At 34.3% G+C, this 23742-nt stretch overlaps 1 protein-coding gene across 7 annotated transcripts in view; it reads right to left on the bottom strand.

The window, feature by feature from the left end:
* Positions 1–23742, bottom strand: part of PCDH7 (protocadherin 7) — a 422241-nt gene that overhangs the window by 130818 nt on the left and 267681 nt on the right. The window contains exon 3 of one of the 7 annotated variants that reach the window (XM_082464531.1): positions 1039–3901. The exons of the other annotated variants lie outside the window; for them this stretch is intronic. Coding sequence (XP_082320657.1) covers positions 3741–3901 — 161 coding nt within the window. The 3' untranslated portion in view covers positions 1039–3740. Of the gene's footprint in view, positions 1–1038; positions 3902–23742 lie in introns of those variants that run through there. 7 annotated transcript variants of the gene reach the window in all.

The raw sequence follows: 23742 nt of genomic DNA on the forward strand, positions 1-23742 counted from the left end.
ATGGGCCGAAGACCTAAATAGACATTTCTCCAAAGAAGATATACAGATGGCCTACAGACACATGAAAGAATGCTCAACATCATTAATCATTAGAGAAATGCAAATCAAAACTACAATGAGATATCATCTCACACCGGTCAGAATGGCCATCATCAAAAAATCTAGAAACAATAAATGCTGGAGAGGGTGTGGAGGAAAGGGAACACTCTTGCACTGTTGGTGGGAATGTAAATTGATACAGCCACTATGGAGAACAGTATGGAGGTTCCTTAAAAAACTACAAATAGAACTACCATACGACCCAGCAATCCCACTACTGGGCATATACCCTGAGAAAACCATAGGTCAAAAAGAGTCATGTACCAAAATGTTCATTGCAGCTCTATTTACAATAGCCAGGACATGGAAGCAATCTAAATGTCCATCGACAGATGAATGGATAAAGAAGATGTGGCACATATATACAATGGAATATTACTCAGCCATAAAAAGAAATGAAATGGAGGTATTTGTAATGAGGTGGATGGAGTTAGAGTCTGTCATACAGAGTGAAGTAAGTCAGAAAGAGAAAAACAAATACAGTATGCTAACACATATATACGGAATCTAAGGGGAAAAAAAAAAAAAAAAGGCCATGAAGAACCTAGTGGCAAGACGGGAATAAAGACACAGACCTACTAGAGAATGGACTTGAGGATATGGGGAGGGGGTGGGGTGAGATGTGACAGGGTAAGAGAGTGTCATGGACATATATACACTACCAAATGTAAAATAGATAACTAGTGGGAAGCAGCCGCATAGCACAGGGAGATCAGCTCGGTGCTTTGTGACCATCTAGAGGGATGGGATGGGGAGGGTGGGAGGGAGGGAGATGCAAGAGGGAAGAGAAATGGGAACATATTGTATATGTATAACTGATTCACTTTGTTATAAAGCAGAAGCTAACACACCATTGTAAGGCAATTATACTTCAATAAAGATGTTAAAAAAAAAAAAAAAAAAAAAAAAAAGAACTCCCCAAAAAAAAAAAAAAAAAAAAAAAAAAAAAAAAAAGAATAATGATAAGAGGTACCATTTGTGGGAGAGAGCCTAATATGTTTCAGGCACTGAACCAGGTGCTTTGTGTCATCAACTCTCCTTTTTTTCAGTAATCCTATTACATAGGTATCATTATCCTAGTTTTTAACAAATGTAGAAACTGAAGCTTAGGGAGAAAAGAAAATGCAAATATAAATAATATCTACCTTGAAAGTATTTTCTTTTTTTTAAGATTAAAGAAAATTCTGTTTTATTCAGTGACATGTAGAGTGCCCTGGAAAAAAAAGTGCATACTCTTAAAATATTATTTTCCACAGTTCTCCACCCCACTCCACTTTGCTGGAGTATATCTTTCCTAAAACACAGAAAGCTCTTCAATCAAATGGCCATTCACCGACACAGCAGAAATTAGCATTTCAAAGTTTTAATTTTTTTTTTACTGACAAGCATCAATCCATGCTTCCACCCAAATGGACATCAAGGTCTGCAAAGCCTCTGTCTGTGCTTCTCCTAAGCCATGACTCATTGCATTCCCTGACCTTGATTTCTATCGCATTGTCTGTCCTTCCTGGGTTGAGAACTTTCTCTCTTATATCTCTGAGCATTTTTTTTATATCCAACTCCTTCTAAATCCTAAATACTATTCCTAGGAGCGTTGTTATGGATTCACAAAGTCTTTCTTTGTTATACTGTAATGTAAGGCAGAGAAATCCTGTAGCATGTATTTTACACATGACCATTCTTCTGTAATTACAAATAAAAGGAAGGGAGGAAGAAAAGAAGGAGAAAATTGACCCTTACGTGAAGGTAGGGGAGCAAGGGAATGAGTCATTATGCCAGACCTCCTTTGTGCTCATATTGTTTTAGGTTCTTACCTGCACACACACATATTACTTCAGTTACTCCTAACAATAGGCCTGCAAATTAGGAATTCTCCTCAGTTTTATTTAAGAGTTATTTTAGGTTGAGAAAAAGAAATGTCAAATTATACTGCTAATTTGTGATACAGCTGGAATTTGATCCTGATCTGACTCTAAAACTCCTCCTGTCAATTCTCTTAGAAGAGGGAGGTTTAGATGTCAGGATAAGAATAGGGATAGTGAAGTAGATAATACGTGCAGGAACCTCATCTGAGTTCCAGGGTCTGTTTTTATAACCTCCAGAGCATTTCAAACCACGGTCAGCTTCCATGCAACAGCAGCTCTGGCCTGGCCAACAATCAAGTCTGAATGTGGGAGCCAAAGTCTCTACTATTTCCAACCACATCATCCTTGTGAATTCACTCTCTGCTGTCGCACCTTGATCTCACCAGCCAGCCCATTACCTCCTTACATTCAGAAACATCATGTTAACATTTCCTAAGTCTTGTTCCAGTGTCCGTTGAAAACGTTTTCCAGTTTCTGTTTCTCATTTGCTCTACCTTACTAACTCAAGCCTCTTGTTCTAAGCAAAGATACTTGACATCATTTTCCTGATAACTTTATTTCCATTTCCATCACGTCAAACTTACATTTTCTCTTGAATGTTTTTCCTTTATCTTCCTCATCCTTTTCCTTCTTCTTAACTCCTGACCTATTAGCTTCATTTTCCTTATTATCATATCTACTTTGCACTGCAGCTTATGATGCTTATATATTATTTCAGTTGCTACATGTAAGCTTTTTGAAAAGCAAGGTACAAGTTTGATTCAACACTGTATTTCTCTCAAGGCCTAAAGTGATAGCTTACACATAATAGTTTGTAATCAATACTCATCAAAATGGAGATACATCAAGTATTTACAAGTTACATCCCATGGAAAAACTAAGCCCAGGAATGGGAGAGAATTTAAAATTTCCACTTATCTCTCAAGATGATAAATATGATTTACAGTTTAAATATCTAGACTGAAATCACTTTAAACGTCTAGGTGGTCTATCTTTGATCCAAGAATGTGTTTTTATTAAACAACCACGTAAGAAACATACAAACTATTCAGTCACGCATTTACTCTTAATGTATTCTTATACTTCCCCACCATGCTTCAGAAAATGTTTTGCTTCATTACTTAAATAGATGTAATGATACAGTAAGCAAAATTATGTACAATAAAACTAAACATTAAGAATTTTAGAGCTTATAGTGTGAATTTTCAAGTTATTACCTACTCTGCCATTAGAAATAATCAGACAGCAACTGTGCAAAATCACAAAATCTCTGCAGTGCCAAGAATACCTTTATCAGTAAACCTAGAAGTTGTTTTCCACGTGGAACACATGAGATTTGTAAAAATTATTATTAATACCCAAAGGGCACCTGCATACAATCAGCTGTAAGCATAGTTTGTTGCTACAGAAAATCAAAAAGCTCATTACTATTAACTATTAAGGAGCCTTTTCACTTCATAAAAGGTCATTCAAAGGAAATGTTCTGTATTTCATATCTTTAAGTGAAAATGGTTCTCCTCTAAACATCAATTAGGCAAAATAAGATGTGTAAGTTTTCTAATACAAGGCACATGTATTATTTCAAAACCACTAAGGTTATATTTCACAAAGATGAAGGGTGCTGTTTTGATTTAATTTTGTGTTTACTTGCTAAAGAAAATAGGTAACTTTCTCAATGAAGTTTCTTCTGTGATAGAAGCTAATTATGCTCATCCAACCATTTTTTTCCTCTTCCGTGGCTCCAGACTAGACCATACTTCCCCACCTCCCTTGAAATTAAACATAGTCATGTGACTGTCTGACTAATGTGATGTGGGGCGTAGAGATACCTGCCATTTCCAGAAACTGATCCATTTTTTGAAATGGTGATGCTTCTTTTCCTTTCCTTGTCTCCTTGAGGAATTGAAAGGACTCCAAGGTCTCGGGGGAAGCTGGAACTACAGGATAGAAAGAGCCTGTGTCTCTGAATCCAATGGAAAGTCTCCCCCAGAACATCACCAATCAGTTATTATATAAGCAAAACATTAAGGTCTATTGAGTTACATCACTAAAATTCTGGGGTTGTTTATTACAACAATTAACCTATGCCAACCAATAAAACTTCAGAAATGCCTTTTCAAAAGTATATAGTTCTTTAATTTGATTAAGGTTTTTCCCACAGCCCATTTTGATCACAGTTGATTCCTTCAAAGAAATGTCTAAAAAGGAAACAAGGAAATTAAGAGTCTATGTCTGAGCTGTGATGGATCTAGTATATTTTAGTTATACAAATCCCTAGGGGCTGCATGAGCTCACTTGGGAAAACAATTGACAGCGTCTTAATGAATTGGAGGTAAATATATCTAATTCCCTGGGCCTCTGCCATTGGAGACCCCTTGCTCATGCCCATTTCTTATCAAACAAAACTGGTCAATTTATATCAAGATATTTTTTTCCTTTTTCCATGCATGATTTTATCGTACAGCCTGAATAAATATGCATGAAATATTTGTTGCTCTTCACATTCCTCACAATACTTTCCAAATGGGTCATTTTATTTTGAAATGTAGCATAGAAAGATAATATTTTCCAAAGAACGCAAATATCTTCCTTGAGTTCTACCATTCAGAAGGCAAAGTAAAGAAGGGAGGGGGGAAATAAAAACAATCAATTTGCATGAGAATCTTTGCACACAATCAGTGGGTAGAAATCAATGTGAATCCTAGTCAAACACAGACTTCACAGTGGGAATATATACAGCCCTGCATTACTCAAACAAATGGTTAGTGTTACTGTGAACAACTGTAATGAGGCCTGGATTGTGTTTACATGAAAGCAGACAGAATCCTACTGTTAATTTACTAAACCAAGACTGCTGGGTGTTACAGCTTCTGCCGCGTTAGAGCAAAGAATTTAGCTTCTGAATCCACACCTCTTTTGTAAACCTATCCCGGATTATTTCCCTGTCCTTTCATTGTTTTCCTTGTTCTGAAAGACAGCACTGGATGCTGGAGAGAGCTTAAGAGGTCTTACTTAACAACTGCAATTATTCCCAAGCTTACTGCTGAAGTGGAGCTTGATTTGTCCATAACATGTTAAAAGCTGCTTCTCTAAACTACTCATATCAGACATACACACAAACACACACACACACACATACACAGTCACAAACCTTGAAATAAAATTCAAATGATAAAAATGCCCTATTTTTCTAAAATTTGCAGTCACTGCATGATAGAATCCTCAGCAAGAGATTCCATTAATTTTGACATGTGTTTGGATCTTCTCAGGAATGCACTGTTCATGCTGATCTTTGGTCAGTTTTTACAATTTTGAAATGGAAATGTTGATTAGAAATTAGGTTATTTTTGTTTGTATCAATGGGGCTTTGGGGATCTATTTATATAGTTTTTACGTGTAGTTACATTTCCTTTTTTTTAAAAAAAATTAACAGCTGCAGTTATCTCTGATTTTATTTACAAGTTACTCCATTTCATTTGCCGAATTGTTTTTAAGATGAAAAATTGAATAAATATGGTATGTGCTCACGACTGAAACACTAAATACCCCCAAAAGTATTTTCAAGAGTGAAAATTACCAGAAATCCTACTGCCCAGAGAGAGCTACTATTAAAATCTAGATGAATAGCCTTCCAGAATTCCCCCTGCTGCTCCCACCTTCTTTCCTCCTTTCCTGGGGACCTCCAGCTTCTGGCCCCTATAGCACAGCACACCACACACCATGTACAATCCTTCCAGGCACTCGCCAAAGTTTCACACTTATGTAAGAGTGTGTGTGTGTGTGTGTGTGTGTGTGTTTAATAGATGTCCCCTCCATTTAACTGTGCGCTCCATGAAGGCAGGAACTCTGTCTTTTTTTTAATCCCCTGGCATGGAACACATGGCTTCATACAAAGTAGAATTCAATAAACATTTTGGCTGACTAAATGAATAAAATGTGATCCTACTTTTTTAATTGTTTAAACCCTCTTCTTCTGTCAATAAATACAACTGTAGCAAATTTTAAGATTAGATATTTCATGTTATGGGTAAAATTTCTTTAACAATGCTCTCATACAGGCATTATCTCTCTTTTGATCAATTATCCACAGCAGTGTAAGAGATAACATTGTAGTAGATACATTTGAGTACTTAGCTCCTTCTTGGGATAAATGACTCAAGCTGGAATGTTGGGGCATTAATCATACATATTTACCTGTAATACACATTTTTGAACTATCTCACTAAAGGTGGTACAGATTTATATATTCTCACTAAGTATAAATTAACATGTCGATTTCTCTTCAGTTTTGTCTTAACTGAGTACTAGACCTATATTTTCATCTCTGTAAGTTATGTAGGATAAAAATCTAGACTAGAGCTATTCAGCTATTTCCCTATGACTTTTGGTCATTTCTGATGTACTTTTTTTTTTTTTTTAAACAATGGTTTCATGAGCAGTGATGGGGGGCCTCTGTGTTTTGTTTTGTTTTGTTTTAATTTATTTATTTTTATTTATTTATGGCTGTGTTGGGTCTTCGTTTCTGTGCGAGGGCTTTCTCTAGTTGTGGCAAGCGGGGGCCACTCTTCATCGCGGTGCGCGGGCCTCTCACTGTCGCGGCCTCCCTTGTTGCGGAGCACAGGCTCCAGAAGCGCAGGCTCAGTAATCGTGGCTCACGGGCCCAGTTGCTCCGCGGCATGTGGGATCTTCCCAGACCAGGGCTCGAACCCGTGTCCCCTGCATTGGCAGGCAGATTCTCAACTACTGCGCCACCAGGGAAGCCCTGTTGTACTTTTTTAAACATGGATTTTAGCTTCAAAATATATCCTAATATTTTTATGAACTGGGTAGGGGATATAAAAATCATGGAGAAACAAGTTGCAAAAACAAATAGCTAAGGAAAGAATTACCTCAATGTGTGTCAGGTGCTCTATATGAGATGCTGTAAGTTCTCAGTAGATTTAGAACCTTCATGCAAGGGTCCCAGGTGACTGCAGATTTTGGCTCAAATTTCTAATTCTACCAAAGAATACCTAATTTACAAAACCTCTAGCTCAAATCTCATAGGAATGCAGAATACAATGGGCAGAGCTTCAAGGCTTTGCTTGTATTTGTGAGATTGTAAACGACTAAAGGAAAGAAAAGGCTAGATATCATACTTCGGTCCTGAATTAAAAACTGCTAGGATAGTGTCATTATATGGAGGAAGGTACATGACAGTGAAGATGCAGTTGAAGGATAGTGAGGAAAACATTGGTATAAGGGAGGAAAAATGTTGAATAGGATCAGGAATGTTTTCTTCGACAAACTTAGTTCACTTACACTTGTAATACAATTATAATTTGGTCTAGGTTCAGTTACCTTTGTTTTCTAATCAGATTTTTTTTTCACAAAGTACAGTGGTGAATATTTTCCTTTTATTGATTCAGCTAAACTAAAAATAAAACTGAGATAACTGATGATATAGGAAGAAACTCAAGTCAGGCTAAATATATCAGAATTTTGCAGAAGACAATTTTCATCATCCTGTCAATCATCACATGCTGATAATCTTCTTAGCCAGCCTTTTCACCAAGTTAATTAAGATTTCCAAATTTTCATAAATGCCAAAGGTTAAAAAAGAAAGTTTCATGCTTTGATGTTGTAAGTCTGTAATTATTAAAACTGTCTAATTTCTAAGTAAAACAAGGTTGAAACTGGCCTTAAGTTACTCAGGTAAATGGAAAGTATTATTGCTGTAATATTATTGGGTAGGAACTTTATTGTATTTATTTGAGGTAAGAAATAAAAAGTCTCTTGTGTTAGTAATTACACTTTGTACTGCCATCATTGCAAGTCTTATATATTGTTCAACATTGTACCTATATTCAAGGATGGAATCAATGTATCCTCAACTCTAGAAGAGTTCCTTATTTGTTCCCACTTTCAACTAAGCACTATTTTAATTTTCTCCTCTCTATATTGCTGTCACTACGGCGACTAATCAAATAGACCACACTGCTTTAACTGTATAACTGTTGTTGTTTGATGGTGGTGGTAGCGGTGGTGGTGATGGTGGTGGTGGTGGTGATGTGTGTGTATAGTACTGAACTTTAATGAATACATTTACATAAAACTTTATGTGTGTGTGTGTGAGTGTATGTATGTATGTAGGGTGTCTGCTGAGATGCATTACATAGGCATCCTTCACCATTTCTAATTGAGTCTATCCATCTGTCTACCTATGTACATATACATATACACATATGTGCACATATGTATGTGTGTATATAGTACATGTATGTGTTAAATGAATCTTTATACCATAAATTTCAGAATAGCAAAGGTGACCTACTTAATTTCTTGTATCTTCATTCAGTTAATAAGTGAATCTGAGTGCCCGTTATGTAGTATGTGCTAAGAACTGTTTATATATTCTCATATATATGGGACCTGCTATATATGAATGAACACAGCTAACAAAGTCTTTGCCCCCATTGAGCTTAAATTATAGCCCTTATAATTCTACCAACAGAATGCATTTAAGTCATTTAAAAAAATAACTATCACTTAACTCAATTTTTCATTAGTCATATAAATTATCTCTCATGTCAAATATAGTCCAAAAGATAGAACTCAACTATTTGCCTTGAGAAACTGTATTGGAATAGTTCATTTGAGAGTTTCTTCAGCTAAATTATCCTATATATAGATTTCAGTTTTTAAAAAATTTAATTTTATACAAACAGACCACAAAATAATAATTTCCTTAACAAATCCTCCACATCTTACTATAACACTATTCATGATAGCTGCCCACTTCCCCTACCAAAGCCACTGCATTGCATGGATCCAATGGCACTATTCCCTTTGTAGTTCATGTAAATGGTGCCCCTGGGGTTGTTCAGTGCACAACCCATAGCTGAGCCATAGGTTTAAATGATGACCCTTTCTCCTCTCCTGACTAATAAAACCAATGATGGTGTTTTGTCAGCAAAATCTGTCTTTTCAGTTACTTGCTTTGCAAGCTCCTATAGTAAATCATATGCTTGTAAAAATACCAGGAGTCAACTTTCAGAAAGAATTATTAAAAAAAACCTCAAAGAATGTTTCAAACCTGTTTCTCACTCAAAACACTTTCTCTTTAAAGTGGTTTTAAAGACCCATATCACCCTCGTAATCTAATATTCATGAATGTGTGGATATTGCATTACCAATTATAGATACACAAAGTATATATTTTCATTGGGTCATCTGGGAATTTAAACATGTTTTGCACATTAACTAGAAACTGTAAAAATAACCTGAACATCAGCCTTTAATAGGTGTTACTTTAATATTCTTGGACATTTAGAAACCAATTCATTACATATGGCAGGTGGAATGCTGGCCTTGAGTAGTTTAATTGCATAAAATATAATGGATTATATTACACCCACCATTCCAGGCCCACCCTTTTTGTTGCCAGAGGTATGTATCTTGGTAACTGTAACCACATCGCAAAATTAATCTGTGAAAATTAATGAATGCACATATGAACATAATTAATAGATTTGATTCTAAAATAAGTTTGTTAGATTTTGACATTTTATGTATTAACTGAAGTCTGTTCTTACACATGTGATCTATACTTCAATTAACTATTTCTAAAGATCCTCCTATAGATGCGGCATTATACTAGGGTATAGGCAGTTTGAGAAGGGTAAAGATAAAACTAATGCTGTCGCTATCTTTAAGAATTTATAATATAGGATGGGGGACTATTTTTATTGAAGACCCACATACTGATAGTTTTACTCTATTAGAAAAGAATGCATTAAGTGATATAATGCAAGCATGAATAAAGATGTATGTGAGTTGAGAGATTCTGGGCAGTCTGAGATTTTAGAAGAATTAATGCAAGAGGTGGAATTAATGGATGCACAAGGATTTTCTATGTCATGCTTGAAAAATATGTTACCATATACATATTTGCAAGGCAATTCTTGACTGATAGAGACCAAGTATCGCATGGTTTATGTTACTTTTTTGCATTGGATAGACATATCACTTATGTCAATAATCTACAAAACACACTGGAAACAACCACTTGGGCATTCACAGTACATCTTTGTAAGGTTGTATTATACAATTATCATGGACTTGGCATTTTATCATAAAGTGCTGACTTGAAACCATAATAGCCAATTATAATTGTGTGCACAATAAAGCAACTGGTAGTTTGCTGAGTTTATGCATTCTGAGTTTCTGACAGAAAAAGACAGGGCATGAAGTGGAGCTGTTGCCCTTATGAAAAAGAATAGGTATGAAAACTAAAAGAACGTTCTCATTGCACATCTGGAGAGTTCAGCCATCAATGTATATTCAGGTACAGATATGGTGCCATGGCAAAATATATCTTCATTGACAAGGCACTTGGTCAAATTTTAAAATATACATTTATTTTATTCATTCATTCAATAAATATTGTCTTCCATAGGCCATTCAAGACAATCTCTCTCCTCACATTAGCTTACATTCAGTAGTAGGACACACATAAGAAACAAAATAAACAAGTACTTATGAGGCAGTGATAAATCCTGTGCAGGAAATTAGTGTGACAAGACAGAAAATGAACAGGGGGGCCAGAGAGGCTTCTTTAAAGTGACATTTACCTGCAAACTAAATGATATCCCAATCCTGTCTAACAGGTAATTTTCCTGTGATATCATTTAAGGAAAGTGTATTACTACCTTTTAAAGGAATTCCTTATACATCTCAAGTTTTATGATCTGTGCATCATTGGGAAGTGACAGAAAAATGTATTCTTACTTAATATTTTGGCCATAACAATTTAGTTAACATAAAATTAATGTAGAACTGCAAAAGAAATGTGTGATTCTTCAACTAGCTTATGTGCTATTATATTTTCCTTTCCTTTCCCTTCTTTTCCCATCAGTCAGTCATCTCAACTCCTCCCCTCCCCTCTACTCTTTATTTCTCTTCTTTTGTCTTGTTGTGTATTCTTTTTTTTCTTTTTCCTTTTTTTTCCATCTAAAATCTCACTAGGTGTAACACAGGCTGCTTATAATAGATTAGCTATAGAAATAAATAATTCTAAAATACACTGGTATAATAAGCCTTTTTTGGGAAGGGTCCATATTTCAATAGACATTTGACATACTGAATAAAAAAGCAATTTGATACACTTTCTTATAGCAGCACAGTTCTTTAATACCTTCTTATAAAATGGCTTAATGTATTTTTATCTTCCTATTTGATTTCTTTGATGAATAATCTATCAATACATTCTACATCTGCTACAAAACTGTGACCTTATGGTTGCCCTTGTCAGTGGAACCTATTGTCTGTTATTTGCCTTGACTTATTTTGACCACAATGATTAAAAGAGAGGTATAAGAACCCACAAAATGATAATGGGCTTGATTTTCTGTGTAGATCCAGAGAGGTAAGAAGTCATCTATTTAGATGAGAAAAAATATATTTCAACATATTTATCAGAAGAGAAGGAGATTGGCATTTATTATCTATCATGTCCATATAATATGTTTGTTTCCAAACTGCTCTAAAGGTTGGAATTATCATCCTAATCTTTTTACTTATTTAAATACAGATAAGAAAAATAAGGCTCAAATTCCTTTTGCCACAGTTTTCCTTATTACTTCCTGTATGTGCAGGGCTGATTAAACATTCGTCTAGATGTCTTTTTTTTGAAACTATTACATCTATATAAAGCATGTGACAAGAGTTGAAAACTAGAAAAGTTATTATATGGCCAAACGTTCTTTCAGAATGCTTAAGAATATTACTTTTACACTAGGCGAAATACAAATATATTTTTAATATAAAAGCACAAGCTCTGAGTTAGAGTACTTCTAAAAATGTAATTTTGATTTCTAACTCATAGTGTCAAACAGTAGAGATAATCAGATCAAGCTAAAGTTGATTCTTATTAATGTTCTTCATCTAACCTGACATTTTCCAATTTATTTGGGCCTCCTGTGATCATTAAGTAAAATGTTGCTTAAAATTACCTATTTTAACATTAAAAAATAGAAAAAGGTAAAGATTTACAAAAAGCACAAAACAAGCAAACAAATTAAAAATTCCATTAGGCCTAGACAAAAGAGGGTTTGCACAGTATGTTCTTTACATTTAAACCTTTGATTTCCCTTAAGTTTCTAATTTTTAATACAGCCCAGCAGTAGAAAGGTTGGTTTGAGAAGCCAGAAAAATGCTTATATGATGCTCATCCAGGCATGAATTTCAAAACCCTCTCAGCTTTATAAATGTGAATGCGGATTGCTTTTGCTCTCAATGCATTTTTCTCAGTACAATGAGGAGGACAATATTCTGAGTTTGAGGTTTATACCACGAGGCATTTTTGAATTTTGCAGGCAAAAGAAACTGTTGGAGTCTTATGGTCCAGTAGGGAACACATTTCCACCCTCCCTTCTAGCATATAATTCAAGAGCGGCAAAGCTAGTTTTATCTAAGCTCCCCAAAACATTCACCTTTGGCCCTATGTCAATAAAAAAAATGTCTTACCTCCTAAGAATTGCTCTCTGGAGTTATACTAAAAAATTCATCTTTACCCTCAGCAGTCAATGAATATCAACTATTCAGTTACGTCTTTATCATCTACAGCAATATACTTCACGCAAAACCAAAGATGGAGTTTGTTTCAGCATAGAGAAAATCTTTGTGGTTAGTTATCAGCAAAATCAGTCCAAAATTAATTTTCTGAAAATATCCCAGTACATAATTGCTATATAGACCAGGGATAGAGATGGTGATTATATGTAGACTTAGGAAAATACTTTCTGATAACAATACATTTAATTGAAAATTAATGACAAATCTCTAATTCTCAGAATATACCCAATTTAGTAATTGCAATTTTGCTCAGTTAGAAGCTGCCAGAACTTTCTATCACATGATGGTGGTTTCAGCTGTGACTCCTGGCAGATTTTGTGCAGAAATTGTGGAGTTTCTTAATACTAACAAAAAATATACAATGTGTGTATGTATATGTGTGCACACCATCAGTTTTCATATAAATCAGTTAGCTGCTTTCAACAAAAATATTTCTCTACCGACATTGCAAACAGCTGCTTCACTGTTTCCACTAATTGGAGAGAGGTTTTCCAACACCAAAACATGGAAGCAGGTGGAACAAATGGACTAAAAGAAATGTTATCCTGCTAAAGTGATGTTTGACAATTGATTACTTGAGTAAAGCTAATCTGCTACTTTAAGTCTACAAGATATTAGACATTATACAATATTTCAATGTTAATATTATTGTCTATGTTAATTACACAGAACCAATGTTATAGAAAATTGGATTTGTTTTCAATGCCTCTCACTTATATGTCACTGATTTTCCAAAATACCTCTTTATTTTGATTATTAAAGAACCCAGATTGAACTGTGTCATAGGTGCAAAATGATTTGGTACATTATTTGATGGAATGTAAAGTGTGGCAATGGTAGGTAACGGGCAAGGGACTTATCTAAAATTACCTAACTCTGCAAATTTGAGAATGCAGTGGAAAGAAGAGTTGAAGTTGGAAATAGAAGAAATAAGAACTGTGTTAGCTTAAGGGAAACTTTTTCCTCAAAACTACTTTTTGAAAGGATTTCCCTTAATACAAACCTCACTGAACTGTAGAAAATAAAGAGAAAGATGGACAAAATAGTATTGCAATCTGTGGGAGTAGGAGTTAGAATCATAAAACGTCCATTTGGTTTCAGGAAATAGGATAAAGAGTTTAAATTGGAGCTTCAAAGCATATTTTACAGCTGTTATTCCTTAACAGGAACCCCTGTAAATTAGCTAGAGAAAATCAGGAAGAGGAACACTAAAATGCATTTAAAATTTTTGTAGTACTTTTATTTTCACCATATTGTCCAGGAAATCTAGCTTACGAAGTAAGAAAATGCATCCTGAGTGTTAATTCATGGATTTATAAAACAAATTTGGACATGATCTGTGAAATTTGACTTTTAAAAGTAAATCATTCAAGCTCATCAAGTTAAAAATCAGTCTATGTTTATGAAACATGTCATTTCCTAAGCTGACCACTTAAGTTCTGTATTCTTCTCCAAATGCTAAAATTCAATTTTTTTCCCTAAGTAATACATTGGCAAAAAAGGAGAGGTGCAACTAAAGAATATATCTCAAAGTCTGAAAAAACCTAATAATATGAAGAAAATGTTAGCACCTCTCTGTAATTTGATTTCATTCTTTTCATAATTCATTTGACTAATGCACCTTTCCTCCTCTCCAGCTGATGTGCAGAGTGCCTGCCTTCTGTCTCAATATCTCTGATCATCTGCCATCTCCCACAGGTAATTTTCTGACTATTTCTGTTTATTGTCAACTTTTCTTGACATTCTGTCCCCACCCCCCACCACAACTCCCACCCCATGTTGTACTGCAGTGATGAAATCATGTGCAAGAGTTGTAACAGAAAAGTTTCTTTCACAATGAGGTTTCAAGGTAATGCACGCTCAAGCAGTAAAAGAAAACAAAGCTGATTGTGTAACTCACTTTTCAATGAAGCTTCAAGGGTAATCACTATGTGGTTGCCTTTGAGACCTGAGGTCATATACTAAAGCTATTACAAATGATTTCATAAATACATATTTAATTATTGAATCATGTTAAGTGCACTATTTAATTTCCTTACCACAGATGGCACACAATTACTAGATTTACTCAGGTTTCTCTAAGTAATTTCCATTAGCATATATTCTCGCTCTTTTTTCCCCTAAAGTTGAAAAACTCTTTAGAGAATTACCCCAGAGAGTGCCCAAATATTTAAAAAAAAGAAACAAAATGATAACAGCAAAAAGGACATAAAACTGTACCCTCTAGAAACTGCATCAGAACATATGAAAATACTGAATAGCATTTTTAAGAAAGTATGAAAATTAAAACTAAATTTAAGTTCTTATATTTTATACTAAAATTTCATAATGTATTATTTTATACTGTGATCATCTTTGCAATACAGACAATTGACAAGCCTGCTTCTGTGACAGATTTTCAGGAGGCAAATGAAGGAAGAGAGGAATTAGGAGAATTCTCCAAAATAACAATTAGCCATTCCATGTTGTTGACTAACATCACATACAGCTTGTATTGTATATGCACTAAGTGTCAGGTGGTCTACCTTATAAGCACCAGCAATTTTATTCTCCACAAAAACCCGTGAGAGTGTTACAATTATTATCTCCATCTTACAGATGGGAAAATGAGACACAGAGGGATTAAGTAGTTTTCCAAGTTATTCAGCTTGTAATGTAGGAGAGAGATTTGGTCCAAGTCAGACTCTATTTTCTTTGCTGTAACTCTATGCTATACCAGTACCCCACCTCTAAGCTGGTATTTCATATTTCCTTAGCTAATTTCCTGGTAGCTTTCCCCTAGATGATTAGTAGGGCCTATTGATTATATCTTCCTTTTTAAAAAAATCTACAAACAATAGTAGGCTATTAAAATAGCTATATGTAATAGGACATTTTCTATCAATTATATAAGGTTGAGTTAGATTCACATTGTACACGAATGTAACTCTGAAACTTTTCTTACACCTCTTTGGATTTAATCTGAATTAACAAAATATTAATCTAAGACTGTGCCTAAATTACACGTCTCCCTTTGGAGCCTCAGCTAATATTGGCTGTTGTTCAATTGCAATAGCTCCCTTTAACCATGGTCTTCTATAAATTCCTACCCTCATCATCGATTTTGGTTTTGTCTTTCTAAAATTAGGTTAATCATTTTCAGTTCTGTTGAATTTGTCCTTTAAAAACTTTTGTTAATAGCCTCAAATCCTTTCTGAAAATGGGAAAAAAATATATGAATATATGGAAGTGAAATCTGTTACTTTTAAACTTTATAGGAGCCTATTAGTGTATTAATTTTAATCCTGAAATGTACAGTTGATCCTTTTCTAATTAATGATGATATTTAATTTAATGACTCTAAAAACATGGCTAGCCCCTAATAATAATAGCCAGCATTTATTAAGCCTTTTGTTTGTGCCAGATACTGATCTAAATATTTTACATATATTATCTCATTTAGTACTCATGACAACTATATGAGATGATAGGTATGATTAACATCCCCATTTTTGCAGATGAAGAATGAAGCTATTCTAACCATTGTAACATGGTTAGAATCCTTCATCTGATTTTCAACAAAATTATGTTAACAATACAGTGAGGAAAATCTTATATCTATGAAATCATATTATGCTGAGAACCTAACAGAATATGTTACTAGGGAGAAAGTCCTTGTAAGTCATTGCTTCCGTAATTTAACTTTTTTCACATATGGAACTTATTTTGAACTTGGTTTTTCCCTTTCAAAGTTGATCCCTTTGTGAAGAAAGGCCGATGATACAATAGGGAAGGAAGCTTCCTCACAGGGGCAAACAGCTATCAACTTCCTAGAAGAAGTGGCTCTGCCCCTGACACCTCCATTCGTGTGTATTTCCTTCTTTCCATATCACTTTCAGCCTTAAACTCTGTGACTGGGGAGAGGCTCACAGCAAATAAATGCAAAGGAGTGTGTCTCCCAGCTTCCCCAAACTTCCTGTTAAAAATACTTTAAGCAACACTTAGTTCCTCATTGAAAAAAAAAAAAAGGAAAAGGAAACTTCAATAACAGATAAAAAAATTAGCACCTGCAGAGCAATTTTACCAAGTTCTTTTACAAGATAAACCATTTGAAATTCAAGAAACCCTACAAGCTGTAGGCCAACTGTGATTAATCTCACACTTTTGAAAGGAAAAGTTAAACTTGGAAGTTTGACTTGCCCAATTTTCACAGAAATACTGTTTCATACAGTGAAGTCACCAGTGAAGATTTTGGGGACGTTTGTTTTGTTTTGCGTTTTTGTGTTTCACTTTGACCCCTCCTTACATTGTCATCCTATGTGCTCTGAAAACAGATATCTGGTTTTCAGTGTTGTTCCAGCTATTTAACTTGTTAGAAAATTAATTAATCACTCTGTTTTTTCATCTTTAAAATGGGAATAATATAGTTCTGACAAGATTACTGAAAATACTGAGATAAGAGAAAGTATGTCACACAGTGCTTGATATATAGTAAATGTTCAATAAATATTGGATATTATCATTACTTTTATTATTCTTATGCAGCATTCTAACTCCTTATTTTAGTATTGCGTATATTTCATAGTTTAGTAAATAAAGGATATTCTGCTTTGCATTGGGAATTTGTTATAGCATGCATGTATGTATTCTTCCTGCAATCATTTTTAAGGCCAGGTCTCTGTCCCATATTTACTTATCTCTCTCTCTCTCTCTGTGTCTCTCTCTCTCCCCCACATAACTTAGTATAATGCAGCATATAGGTTATAACTATCAATTGCATATGGAATGAAATTAAATGTGTCTCTCCAATGTGCCAGTTTTTTATAAATGGGAAAGATTTTCCCCAACCACTAGGTAATGGGAAATGTGGTCCCAATAGCTGTGAAGTAAATCTCTAAGGCCAAAAAAGAAGCTCATCTCCTTCAAAACCTTAGCAGGATTTGTATTCACCCTTCTGGGATTCAAACGAGTTTGAGGAAAATGGCTTTATTTTGCCTATACAACCCAATAGGCTGGTACTGGATCTGTGCAAAAGGGAAGAAAACCTATTTCATTTAATGTTGCTTAAAGTGAAGAACGTGTTTAATACCGTTCATGAGCAATGAGAAAATGAAGGTTAGAACCAATAGCAGACAGTTGCAGTTTCTAAAGAAAAAAATTTTTAGCGTATTTTTTGTGGTGAAATGTTTACATTGTAGAAGCTCTGACAGAAAAAATTTCTGGTGGGTAAGATACTACTACTACTTAAGATTCACTTGTACATATTCATTGTCCTTTATGTAAAATCTTTCAGCTGGAAAGTCTGCAAAAAAGAAAGAAACTAAAATAAACACGTTTAAATGAAAGTGTTCTTCTGTCAGGGAGCTTAGGAGGTGATCAAGAGGCTTCAAGCACGTAAACACTTGGTAACTATTTTAAAAGAAATTTTAAACAAGCATGATTTATTTTTTCCAAACCAACTGTGCCTTTTAAAAAAGCTGCCTGTGAATGAATAATGTGAAAACAGCAATTTTTCTTAAAGGGATGCATTTATCTACAGAAGTGTTATGATTTAAGATAAAGTCATTGACTCAGAGCTAAAGTTTAGACTAATTAAAATATATAAATTACTTTTCTTCTGACCTCAAGGAGAGAGGCACAGGCTGGCAACAGCATAAGCCGTGCTCTCAGCAGGAGAATTATGATTATAAATGGAACAGAGCTTCAGATATTACAGGAATGCACATGTCAAAATATTTGGGGCTATAACTATAGACAGAATCAATATAACAGACACAAGCAGCATTCTCCCCCTTGATTTTTCTATTAAGTTGAGCTGAAAATACCTCAAAGAATAATTATGTCATGCCAAAATTGCAGGAAAGTCTGCATTAATCAGTAAAGCATAGTTTTATTTAAAGAAACATTCTACTTTAGTGACATCTGTTATTGGCTTATAGTGTATTTTTTTAGCTTTCTTGGATTATATCTCTATTCCTGTTCAAATCATGGATCAGCAACTAATTTTATTAGCATCACTGCAAAGATCCTGGCCTCTATTCTCAAGACCCATCTAAGTAGAGCCTAAAACTCTAGCAAGTTTATTTATGCCAATTTACTTTAAACAAAACAGTCTACATTAAATATCAGACCACTTTCAATGGTGCAGTGAAACTGTTGGGCTACTAACAGTATGAAACAGTGCATGTTGCTTCAAAGAGCAATAGTCTGATTTGGAACTGTGTGAACATGTACTGGGGTAAAATGCACATGGTGCCTGAATGCTTATCTTTTTATTCCCTTGAGAGACTAATATACCCCTAGAGTTAAATTTTGACGCAAATCATGCCTGTTCATTTGCCCCTATAGGTTAAATAAAGATTCTCTATTTTTCGGTTAATATTTTTCAAGTACATGCTTTTATAAGCATGCTGGTGATTCTCTGTTAGGTGAGAAAAGCTAGATGAACAGAATTTGTAAGGGTGGAGGAGGGATTGTTTGCTATGATTGTTTATAAAAGGAAAGCAGCTTGCTCGACATTTTAGAAGAAGCTATGTTGTATCATATTGGCTCAGCATCCTTAATTTTTTTTTCAGGAGTTTATAATTAGCTTAAGTAGTACAGTCCAAATGATGCTATTGTTGTTTTGTTGTTGTGTACAATTGGTTAATTGGACTTCAATATTACACTCGTTAAGAAAATAATTATTGTATTAATCATAGAAGTAGGGGCAAATATTTCTGTTTCCAACATCAAATATGAACATATTATTGGAGTTTTCCCTTCATTTATGTAACTATTCCCAACAATAAAAATAAAAACAAAAGGTACTGTTCCAAACAGCTTCTCTATAATCAGATTTTGGCCCACTCATTCTTCACCTCATGATTTTAATGGCTGTGTTTGTAGGCGTGCTTTTTAACTTCCTTTTAAAATGTAAATCCATGCTGGTAAATGTATGTGTGAACTGTGTTTGGTTGAATAGAAGTTTGTGTGTCCCTACAGATTTGAGAAAAAAAAAATATATATATATATATATATATGATGATCATCATCAAACACATCATGTATGTAACTATAAACATAAATACAATCACATTATTAACAAAATTTGAGGTCTGATTCAGTGAAAGCACTCCTCATATGAGTGTATTTGTACATTGATTATAAATAATATATATACACACATATAAAAATACGGTCTGTTAATCTTATTCATTATTTATGTATAAGCATATGTTAAATGTATTATGAAACAACTAATATTTAAACTAATTCAAAAATATATTCTAAAGAAAATTTCAAACTCACACATACAAATATGCAATATTTGTTTATTATTGTTGTTTTTAGAAACAAAATATATTACCTGGTTTTGCCTAGTTTAATATTTTTAAATGAGACCGTAGGAGTCAGGCTGTGCAACATTTCATGGACTTTTTTTTTTTTACCCACAGGTTTTTGTTACAGGTGGTTTAATAACCAGCCCACTTATTTCTATAATCTTTGAAAGTAATAACTTACGTTGGGCTTAAGTAATTATTAGACACACATTTTTATCATCAACAGACTTTTTGTCCACACTACTACCACTCACAGTTCTAGTTTCACCATCTAGTTAATGTATTTCCTGAAGTTGCCCCAGCTTTATAAAAGTGGTGCATACATAGGTCCCAAAATACATAAAATATACCATCATAGTGTAAAGATTAGTTAGCAGTGAAGACAATGATAATAGCACCTCCATTTTGTTACGATTTTACTAGATATAAGAACTACCTTTTTGGACTATACTATTTTCTTGTTCTAAACTCAGTTTTACTAGATTTTATACAGATGGGCCTTGCGCTGTTTCTTTTTCTTTTCTTTTCTTTCTCTCTTTTTTTTTTTCTTGTTGTCACATGTTTTGTTTGGGAGGAAGGAAGGAAGAGAGGCAAGGAGAAGGGGAGGGAAAGAAAGATGGAAGATATTAGTAAAAGCAATGAATGTTGTGTCCTGCCATTTAATCTACCTCATACTTATTTTAACCTTTTCCTCTTTTCCCCATAGAAAACAGATAGCATAACTAAGTTTTATGTACTGTTAGACAAGTTTAATCTCTCAGAAAATAATTTTCTAGGATCATAGCTATTTTAACTGCCTGTGTTAGCGAAATATAATAATCAACTGGTTTGTTGTGTTTAAGATATAAGATTTTAGGAACATAGTAAGTGAAGGCCAGTACATTCAGATATGAACCAGATGTCTTTCTGTATATAAGGGCCTTCACATAGTGAGAGTGCCTTTGTTCCAAATTGAAAACCCCTTTGAGTCTGAAAAAGACACCCTTCTAGCTTGAACACCTACTGACATTATTTTCTAAATGCTAAAATTGACAGCAGAAAACTACTGCTGTTGTCTGTAATTCTGTAAAAATCTTTGCCCACTTCAGCCTTCTCAATTGCAAAGCTAGTCCAGATGGGACCATGAAATTTTTGCAGCAAGTTCTACAGCACATAATTTTGTTCAATAAAGTTATTATGCCACACACAGCTGTATACTGCCATATAAATGAGCACATGTGCAATAGAATTCTTGTATTATAAGTTTTATAAGACTAAAATTGAGATTATACAGCCATACACGATAATTTATTTGAAACATCAACATGTGCCTTGCTCTAGGGTTACACAAATGGTGCCATTTCTTTTCCAAGAGAAAACGTTTGTCATTTAATATTCAGTATTAACACAAATGTTTTCCTCAGAATTATAACCTAAATTAGGCACTTTAAAATACATCAATATATCATTAACTTCTTACTTTAGCATATTAGATCTATAGAAGAATCAATTCTCCCTAACAATGGTGAAAGAACCTAATCACTCTCTAAATTTGCTTTTAATTAGCATCATCTGCATTAATTTGTGTAGCTGATAGCAAAACATTACAATACATTGCTATTTTATATTTAAAATGTAATATATCTTTTGGTCCCATTTCTCTCTGAAGGAAACTTAGCCCTTTTTTCTGCAATGCCTTAGTAAATATTTTCAGATGTGTTGCTCAAGAATTTTCTCTAGGAAACTATGTGAGGTTATATTAGGGATGAACTATTCAAATAAATTTCCAGGTAACTATTTGGTCTTCTGCATGTTTAAGAATATCCTGAGCAGTATTTTTTTCTCTCTTCCATCTTCATCCCCCCAATTCACTAATTCTCAGTCAGATTTTTGAGTATTGCAAAGGAAATGGTATGTAATCAGCAAGCAGCTGAGAAGGAAGAAAGGAATCTACCATTTATGCTGTTATGTTTTTCACACATTATTTTTTCACAATAATTATGAAATATAGGTAATATTTCCTGGTGGGAAAAATACAAACAAATAAAAACCTAGAGTTCTGAGAAGTTAAGTGAATTTCCATAGGTAACAGAACTAGTGTTCATAGCCAGGTAGTGTTATAGATGTTCTAGGTCATAGCCATAGCTCAGGCTCTCTGACTCCCAAGTCCAAAGCGCTTTCCTCTATACCACACATTCTAATGGTGTTTCAGCCTCTATCCAGACTCTCCTTCCATAAAGAAAACTACAGACACATTAACAACAGATTCTCTGGTTCAGTGAAGACCAAAGATTGGTCTAATCAAAACCAGTTCCTGACGTTTGAAGAGACCCGTACTTTTTTTGTAACGGCAGCTTCCTTGACAAATATTTTCAAAAGTACCTTGTTGGACTAGCCTAACTCACATATCCTATCTCAGTTAATGATACCACTCTCTACTTAGCTGCCTACATTATAAATTTTAGCTGTTCCTGATTTCTCCATCTTCCTTATCCCCAAGTCGAATTCTATTTCACTCTAGAAATATATCTTTAGGGCAGTTGTCTTCAAATATTAGTGTGCCTCAGATTCTCTGGAGGACTTGTTAAAACATAGGTAGCTGGAGGTAATAAATATGTTTACTGCCTTGGTTGTGGTGATGATATATATGTCCAAATTTAACAAGATGTATACATTAAACACGTGCAATTTTTGGTATATTGATTATACCTCAATTAAACTAAAAAAAAAAATGTTGCTGGACCCCGGATCAGAGGTTTTGATTCAATAGGCGTTGGATGGAGTCCGGCATTTTTGGCAAGTTGCCAGGTGATGTCAACGCATCTGATCTGAGGACCACACTTTGAGAGCATTAATCTAGTGCATCCTTTCACTCCTGTCCACAGCTACTGCAGCATGCTCTCCTCATATCTTGGCCAGACAACCACAAAAAACAACAACATCAATCATCAGCTTTCTCATCCCCAATCCTGTCTATCCTGGACAATTTTAACAAGTAAAAACACAAACCTGATAAAATTATCCAACAAATTAATGTTTCTTGAATCTCTCCAATGGTATGCCACTGACCAGAAAGCAAGATAATCACCTTCACCTTACAGTTTACCATGCTCTCCGTTTGTACAGGATGTTTCCCTTGCATAAAGTGCTCAATAATCTCAATCTGTCTAACTCCTATTTAACTTTCAAAGCCTATTTCAAAGGTCATATTTTTTGTGTATGAAATATGTCCCTGCTCCCCCTGGCAAAGTTCATAATTCCCTATGGTGATTTCCTATTGTGCTTAGTACTAGCTCAGTTGAGTTGTTCATTATATTGTATTTAATTATCACTTTTGGACCCTTTGGGGTTTATTTCTGTGTGCCTAACTCTCCACTAAAAAAAGAAATTTAAAATATCTTCAGGTATTTTATTATGATTTTTTTGTCTCCCATCTCCCAGTAAAAATTAGGAGAAGAAACTGAAAACTTGTTTGGCCTGCTGACTTTCCTTTATTAAGTATTCTTTTAAAATGTCTTGATTACAAATATATCACTCAGCATATATTATCACCTCCAACATGCTATGCTAATGCAGAGCTGTACTGAGGGAAGAGGTCAACATTATCTGCATGATTTTAGAAAAACAACTTGTGTAGGCATGTGTCTCTGAGATACACATGTCTAAATCAATAGTCAGTTATTTTTATGTAATTTAAGTCACTGTCTTTAAATATACACAGACTTTATCTTAATAAATGCCTCAGGATTTGGCCTGTCTTCACCCTCATTTTTAAAGATTTTACCTGATCATGAATATTTGATATTTACTAACCTACACAATTATATCTTCTAAATATAGACACAGTCTAAACTCTAAATCTATTAAAATATATCTCCTATACT

Source organism: Balaenoptera physalus (assembly GCF_965194825.1).
Source record: "Balaenoptera physalus genome assembly, chromosome: 5".
NCBI classification, from domain to species: Eukaryota; Metazoa; Chordata; class Mammalia; order Artiodactyla; family Balaenopteridae; genus Balaenoptera; species Balaenoptera physalus.